At 33.9% G+C, this 8,378-nt stretch overlaps 1 protein-coding gene across 1 annotated transcript; it reads left to right on the top strand.

The window, feature by feature from the left end:
• Window positions 1-1,391: 1,391 nt before the first annotated feature.
• Window positions 1,392-6,126, top strand: LOC21400573 (cyclic nucleotide-gated ion channel 1). Its single transcript, XM_024165183.1, has 9 exons — window positions 1,392-1,700; window positions 2,155-2,205; window positions 2,331-2,910; window positions 3,159-3,374; window positions 3,744-4,057; window positions 4,151-4,262; window positions 4,358-4,594; window positions 4,683-5,077; window positions 5,579-6,126. Exons 2-9 carry the CDS (start codon window positions 2,177-2,179, stop codon window positions 5,880-5,882), a joined length of 2,187 nt encoding a protein of 728 aa, XP_024020951.1. The 5' UTR covers window positions 1,392-1,700; window positions 2,155-2,176; the 3' UTR covers window positions 5,883-6,126.
• Window positions 6,127-8,378: the final 2,252 nt, after the last annotated feature.

Below are 8,378 nucleotides of genomic sequence, written 5' to 3'. Positions count from 1 at the left end.
AGTGCATTTTGGTTCTATTTATTTTAGCTGTTATTCAAATTTTTTTTTTTAGAATGTAGTGTTGTTTTTTGCTTTTTTTCCAACCCTCAAATTCAACATTCTGTAGACAAAACACCCACATTCATACCCAGAATAGATACGTGAAGATCACATGGAAGAGACCCCAAAATTCCTAAGAATGAAAGAGAGAGACTCCAAAAAAAAAAAAAAAAACGCTACTCTTTGATGGTATTTTAGCAAACACAAGTTATGAGAAGGTTGTATAGAGATTCAAACTTCTGGGATTTTGTCTCTCTAAAAAAAAAAAGTTTCTGGAAGTTATGGCTGGGTATGAGTTCTCGCAGAACGAGCAGTTATCTTACAAAATGGTGCGTCCCAGACTCCCATATAAGAACCCAAAAACCACCTGCCACGTTAGAACCAAAAGCCAGCAGCCACTTGTAAGCCACGTCAAGTGGTGAGGCCACATATTTAAAAGAGTCAGAGTTGGCTTTTAATTAGGCTGTGTTATATCTCTCTCTTTTTTTTTTTTTTTTTTTTTTTTTGCCTACATATTACTTTTTTTTTTAATTTTTTTTCCCACTGTTGCCTACCTATTGCCTTTAACAGTAAAATTTTTTATTTCATTCACTTTAAGGACGTTTGTTTCTTATATTCATCTCTAATTCTGAATTATAATTCATGATTCTTTATAGTATTTTTTTTTATAAAAAATACACTTAAAACGAGAATGGTTCTGAATCATGATTCTGAATACATAAAACAAACGTCATCTTAATGTAAATGATTTTTTAAATAAGAACAGATAAAAAATAGAATAAAATATACACGATATTTTATTTCTCTTTTTATAAAAAATCTTATATTTATAATCATGATTTATTGAAACACTTTTACTTAACATGTATTTTGATCCTTTTATTTTTTTGTTCATTTTAAATTTAATTTTTTAATTGTGCTTTATTAAATTTTACCCTTAATATGTTTTTATTTAAATAATTTTAAATATGTGCTTATTTAAATATTTTTCTTTATTGTTAATATTTTTTTTAAATGTATGTGTTTAAAAAAACATAATATATTTAGGACCTATTTAATTTACTGATTTAAGTTGAGATGTGATTTTATATAAAAAATTTTATTATAATAAAAAAATTATATATAATTATTTATAAAATTTTTTTACTCTAATAAAATTTAAAATTTAAATTTAATCAGTAAAATAAATGAACCTACAGTATACGCAGCCGCGTGTTTCAACTAGTATAATTAAAAAGACAAAAATTTATCGTAGGCTATAAAATTCTTTTTGGCTTTGGAAGCGCTGAGTTGACTCTCGTTTTCACGACTTGTGTGAGAGACCAAGTCTCCTTGAACGTTCTGTTCCTTTTTCCCTCTCCTCTCTCTTTGTAAAACTGCTCACATTAACTGCCATTTAAGATTCTCTCTCTATCTCTCTCTCTCTCCACGAACCTTCTTTTCAAGCCTCTCACTGGGAAGTTTCTCCTTCATCATCCTCCGAACTTCCTCTTTAACATGTGATAATAAAAAACCCAACTTTTTTCTCACTTATTTTCCTCTAAAATCAAAGTCCTCTGTTTTTTCTTGTTCTTTGCAGAGCGTGTAGTGACAGCAAGAGAAAGACGGAAAAAAAAAATTGTTTGGTCGAGTTTAATGCAACCGATTAGCCTTCTTTTGAGGTTTGGTTTGAGTATTTTCTCTAAACAAACCAACACTAGCACTAAACTTCGCAAGTTTTCTTTTCATGGACTCACTTTTCTTGGGAACCAAACACAGCGAGTCATGTTGTATTTTTTAATTTTTTGCATTATCCTTTTGAATCGTTGCAACTTTCTCTTTTTATAATTGGATTATTTTCTCTATTTTAGTCTATATAATACTCTAATTAGTTCTTAGTTATTCATGGCATGCTTAAGAATTTATAATGTGAACTAATTAGTTTTGGTGTGGCTGAAAATGGTTGGAGAAAAGTAAAAATATGTTCAACAATGAGGAATATCTCCGGCTACAAGAAACTGACCATTTCATACGTTGACAATTAGAAGTCACATAACGAGTGCATATTGTCATGCTCTTATTTTTTTTTTTTCCTTAAATAGTAATTTCAAACTAGAAATTTTGGATTTTTTGCAGGGCCTGAATCTTGCACGAAGTTATGAATTACAAGTTGCCCAAGTTTGTAAGGTTAGTTTTATTATTCAACACTGATTTATTAACAATTATTTGTGTCTGAAGATTGTACCGATTATCTTGTAGAATTCTACTTTATGATAGCAAAATCATAGTAGTTTTTTAATTAACCTTTCCAGATTTGAGGATTGGAAATCAGAGAGATCTCAAATTTCTGAGCAAGAATTCTCCACCGATGGCCGCGGAAACTACACAAGAAAAGCTAGACCATCTCTAAGATCAATTTTTGGACAGATTCATGGAGTATTCCAAAGGGGTTATGGGAGAATTATAAGCCTTAGAAAAAAACCAACTTCCCATTCTGTTGCAAAGAAGCCAAAAAATAAGGAGCCAGATTCTAGGAACAATATTCTTGACCCACAAGGTTCTTTGCTTCAGCTATGGAACAAGATATTTATTCTGTCTTGTATAATTGCCGTGTCCGTGGACCCTTTGTTTTTCTACATTCCTGTACTTGATGACAAGAAGAAATGTCTCAGTTTGGACACTTCTTTGGAGATCATTGCTTGCGTTCTTCGCACGTTTGTCGATATCTTTTACATACTTAGGATCATCTTTCAGTTCCGAACCGGGTTCATTGCCCCTTCTTCTCGAGTGTTCGGGAGGGGCGAGCTAATCGATGATCCTGCTGCCATTGCCAGAAGATACCTGTCATCCTACTTCATTGTTGATGTTCTGTCAATTCTTCCTTTCCCACAGGTATATACAATGTGTCTAATGTTTGTTTCCTTCTTTCTTAGTCAATGTGAAAATGGGAATTAATACCGACTCTTGTTTTCTTCTCCCCCTTTTCAAAACTGAACATTCATTAATTTTTCGATGGGATAACACGGCATGCAAAAGTTTAGACTACTCGCCTTAAAACTTTTCCTGTAATTTTACTTAGCTTTCTCTTCGTGTGTTTGTGTTTTTTTCCTTTTTTTTTTTGTTTTTCTTTTTTGGTTCAGGTGACGGTTCTTTTGGCTACGAACCATTCTCCAAGAGGTGCTGTTGCTAAAGTCACAAAGGACTGGTTGAGAATAGTAGTAATTAGTCAGTATGTGCCAAGATTTGTGCGAATCCGTCCACTATTCAAAGAAGTAACTAGAACTTCTGGCATACTGACGGAGACTGCATGGGCTGGCGCTGCTTTCAATCTTTTCCTCTACATGCTAGCAAGTCATGTAAGTTCCGTTTGTTAAGTTATGGAGCCTAATTATTGCCCTAGTGTTAAAGACAGTACGCGAGTTGACCTTTGCGGTAAGGTCAATGTGGGGGTTGGAAGGGGTGCGGAAAGCCTGAGCAAAATTTTATTAAGGGTATCTTAGGGGTTTCAAATTTGTAAATCCGGGAGTCACTAACAATAACATGGATGAAGCTCTCATTTTGAGTGTAAACCACTATAAATTTTACGTGTTTTATTTTCTTTCACGTCTTCTGCTCATAGTAGTATAGAATTAGTGTTGTTTAATTCTCAACAATACCCTTTTTTATATACAACATTCTTCCAAGAAATGTGCAGCTTCTAACAAAGTTCGATGATATGTTACCAGATGGTTGGAGCCTTTTGGTACTTGTTCTCTCTTGAGAGAGTGGACACGTGTTGGCGTAGACACTTTAACGAATCCTGGGGTTCCTATGAGTACTACTGTAGGAAAGGCCACTTACAGTTACAATCCAATGTAGTTATAGATGTTCCGAAATCGCTGAATGATTCTTGTCCATACATTGATCCTGACGACATTTCAGATTCGAAAGCGTTTAACTTTGGAATATTTATTGATGCTCTCAAGTCTGGTGTGGTTGCATCTGAGGATTTTCGATCAAAGTTTTTCTACTGCTTTTGGTGGGGACTAAGAAATCTTAGGTTAGTTGTTGTAACATATGATTCTTTCACTCTATTTTTACTTCTTTTTAAGTGTCATCTTAAACTTATATTTCATTTCTCTTTAATTTTCAGTTCTCTAGGCCAAAACCTCAAGACCAGCACTTTTGTAGCAGAGGTAGTCTTTGCAGTCGGCATATCAATCTTTGGCTTGGTTCTGTTTTCACTACTCATTGGCAATATGCAGGTAAACAAATGCCCTAATGTGGTTGTATCATAAAAAGTACATAAATTTTAGTGAGCTAAAACGCTTTATTACATTGTTCCTTCTTGTATCTACAGAAATATTTGCAGTCCACAACTGTGAGAGTTGAAGAAATGAGAGTGAAAAGGCGAGACGCTGAGCAGTGGATGTCCCACCGTATGCTTCCGGAGAACTTGAGGGAGAGGATTAGAAGATATGAACAATACAAATGGCAAGAAACTAGAGGTGTTGAAGAAGACAATTTGGTGCAAAATCTTCCTAAGGACCTTAGGAGGGACATAAAACGCCATCTTTGCCTTAAACTCCTCAAGAGAGTAAGTGTTTTCGCCTTAGTTTCTACATTATTTTTTCTATTTATTTTTAGTAACTCCACTCATCATATGAGTTTGATCTTCAAAAAAGGTGCCAATGTTCGAGAAAATGGATGAACAACTTTTGGACGCGATGTGTAATCATCTCAAGCCAGCCCTCTACACAGAGAAGAGCTCCATTGTTAGGGAGGGTGACCCAGTGGATGAAATGCTCTTTATCATGAGAGGAACTCTGGCAACTATGACCACTAATGGCGGAAGAACTGGCTTCTTCAACTCGGTTGATCTTAAGGCTGGTAACTTCTGTGGAGAAGAGCTTCTCACATGGGCCTTGGACCCCAACTCTGCCACCAATCTCCCCACTTCAACATGGACTGTGGAAGCTAAGACAGAGGTCGAAGCCTTCGCTCTCAAGGCCGATGATCTGAAGTCTGTTGCCTCGCAGTTTCGGCGGCTTCATAACAAACAACTCCAGCACACTTTCAGGTAAGCCTTTTAAAACCATGTATTTCCTTTGAGCATTTCTATTTGATAATGTTAAGCACAATTTCCTTTTAAACGCATTTACTTCACATGAATTGAAAAGAAAAAAGTAGGAGTGATTACCTTTTCCACCTAATTATGTGCTTATTTACAAAATCAATAATGAGAATTTAGTGGTTTCCAATACAATATGGAAAATAAGTAAATGAAAAATTAGAGAGAATGAATACCAAGTTTACTTATATATCCTTAAGTTCACATGTTATATGTAATACAATATTTTAGTAAGATTTTTGTTCCTAAGTTTAGTAAATATTAGAAAGGGAATTGATTTGTTTCCCATTACACCACTATCTATTATAAAAGAGTATCCAAATTTTTTTGGTAAACATGCCATTGTTTATTTATTAAGTAATTTTAGTCCATTGACATTTGACAAATAATATGACAGTACATGATTGCACGAAAATAATGTACTAAAACCTGACTGGTGTTTACTTTCAGGTTCTACTCTCTACAATGGAAAACATGGGCAGCCTGTTTTATTCAAACGGCATGGCGGCGGCATTGCAAGAGAAAGCTTGACAAGACTTTATGCGATGCCGAAGACAGGCTGCAAGATGCTTTGGCGAATGAAGCCGGAAACACACCAACCCTTGGCGCCACTATTTATGCTTCAAGGTTTGCTTCCAATGCGCTACGAGCTTTGCGGCAAAAGGGCGCGCGCAGCTCTAGACCGCCACAGAGGTTGCCACCCCTGCTGCCTCAGAAACCTGCTGAGCCTGATTTCACTGCCGAAGGTCGCTAGTGATGTAGTCTGATGGATTTCCTAGTTGTTGTAAGTCCAAGTTTTTGTGTTTTATGTACAAATTACAAGAGTTATATATGTGTATAATATGTGCAATAAGGCTTAGCTTGGTAGTGCTGTGGATTTTAAAAAAATTATTTTTAATTGTGTTGACGGAATAAGCAGTTGTTACAAGAAGCCGTTGAGTGTTTAGTAAATTATATTATAGTAACTGTGCTGGTTCCAAAATCAATGTAATAGCGTTTGGTAAATTTTAATGTTGAATTGCTATGGGCATGTAAAATGATCAAAATAGACATGGTATGAAACTTAAGTATATATAATTATTTTTGGTATTTAGAAATACTTGTTTAACTTAAAAAAAACATAATGCTATGATTGAGTTTTTTAATAATAAATTTATGATAATTAATTCTTTTTTTTTCATTTCTTCATTCACAATATAGTTACAACTAAAAGGAGAATTGGTGAGTAATCAATTTGTTGAACAAAAATGTACATTCTATGTTCAAAAAACTGACAGAGGCACTAAAAGAATTAAGTCGTTTTCATTAAAGTTGTCGCAATTTGATCTCGTACTTCATCCATTTCTTGTGATAGTGAAGCTTCATCTTCTTCTACATTGTCCTCCGGTTGATGCTCTTCATAAACGAAAACATCTAGATTATCCTCGACTTCTTGAAAATGTCGATTACGCCTATCATGCATCCTAATATAGTTATGAAGCGTCATTGTTGCAATAACTATTTTTACTTGCTTCGTAAATGAATAATCAGGCATGTCTCTCAAAATTTTCTATTTTTTCTTCTAGACACCAAAAGTGCGTTCAATGACACTTCGAAGAAAAGAATGTGCTTGGTTGAATACCTCTTTACTGTTTGTTGGTCGACGACCCATTCAAAATTGTGGTAAATGGTATCGTTCTCTTTTATAAGGTCCAAGAAGTCATTTCAATTGTGGATAGCCCGCGTCAACCAAATAATATTTACCTATTAAAATAAAAACACAAGAATTAATAAAATGTAAAATGTATATAATATAAAATATAGACAATGTTTTAACCTTCAGGTGGTTTTGAAAATTTTAAATGTCGGTTACGTAGTGCTGATAAGAATATTCTTATATCATAGGCACTACCTTCCTAACTTGCATATGCATATATAAATTTCATACTAAAATCACCAGCAGCCATCACATTTTGGGTTGGCACATGTTTTCTTCCAATAAATGACACCTGATCTTCCGGTGGTATTGTAGCTGGAACATGTACGCCATCTATTGCACGAATACAATTCAAAAAACAAGAATTTTTAGTGTATAAATAAACATAATTTTAGTAGGGAATGAAGCATATAAAAAGTATGATTTTACCTTAAAATGTGGGATCCGTCATTATTTCTATTGGCACATCATTAAACTCTAGATCTGGAGGCTGTATAATATCAATGCTCATAAGACATACAATTTCTAAAACATAATTAAAATATCTACTCACAGTCTCACCAGAGTGTTGAAATCGCTCTTGTGCTAAATGATTTCCCGCACCCTGACCCAAAATGAATAAAAACATTCCAAGTATTTCAGCCGCACACATATTCCTTGATCACTGTAACTCGTAGTTACTCTGTAGATAATTACATAGCTTCAAAAACACATTCTTATCCATTCTAAACTGTTGGAAATAGTGTCCTAAAAGCATGCGATGTAATAGGATATTTATTATTTATTTAATAAAAGAATTTATTCATTCTTTTATGTGCATATATTTATGAATATTTTATGAATATCAATGAAAATTTCATGATTATTTATGTAACCTTAAACACTGTATATAAGTGTTATATACGAGAGGATAATGTTTAAGGATAATAATCAAAAAGCAATGTTCATAATGAATTTAATTAAAGTTCGGAATCTTTAATTAAAACATTATTAATACATGTCATTCCCATTTAGAATGGAACGGTGTTATCCGCACTGTTAATATGGTGAGATATTGAATGAGTGTATTTCGTATAATGAGATTATGTGGAACAAGGATAATAATTTTGTTAAGTATAGAAATTCTAATTGAGTCTACCGATGGTCATATATAGGATGATCTTAATCCTGAGTTCTTAACAGACTCCTATTTATGGATTTGTGTCTTTTGATTTACTCGGTACGGATTCTGAGATCCTGAATCCTATTCCTTGTATTTTGGAGATATGATGAAGTAGGTAGCCGGGAATGTTATTATACGAGATGGAATCCATTCCTTCTTGAGAAAGAAGTAGAAAAATAATTCTCTTAAGGGTTGATTCGGTACTTGGACTAGTAGGAGCTCCGATTCATGAATGTGTTTTATGAATCACTGTCCATTAGAGAATCAATGGTACTCAAGAATAAAGAAGTAATTAGAAAGGTTAACAGATTTTACCTTGCTCTAATTATGAATTATTTATGGAGGATTGATCTATATGCAATGACTATATCAAATGGACACTTCACAGTTTA

The sequence above is a fragment of the Morus notabilis genome, unplaced genomic scaffold, assembly GCF_000414095.1.
Source record: "Morus notabilis unplaced genomic scaffold, ASM41409v2 Scaffold355, whole genome shotgun sequence".
Taxonomy (NCBI): Eukaryota; Viridiplantae; Streptophyta; class Magnoliopsida; order Rosales; family Moraceae; genus Morus; species Morus notabilis.
The sequence above is the reverse complement of the archived record's forward strand: the minus strand, read 5'-3'. Positions and strand labels throughout refer to the sequence as shown.

Excerpts from the sequence above, each read along its gene's own strand:
- LOC21400573 (XM_024165183.1), top strand. The coding sequence starts at position 2,177 with ATGAATTACAAGTTGCCCAAGTTTGTAAG. Across the intron at positions 2,206-2,330 it reads AAGTTGCCCAAGTTTGTAAG|ATTTGAGGATTGGAAATCAG; the intron begins GTTAGTTTTATT and ends TAACCTTTCCAG. Across the intron at positions 2,911-3,158 it reads CAATTCTTCCTTTCCCACAG|GTGACGGTTCTTTTGGCTAC; the intron begins GTATATACAATG and ends TTTTTGGTTCAG.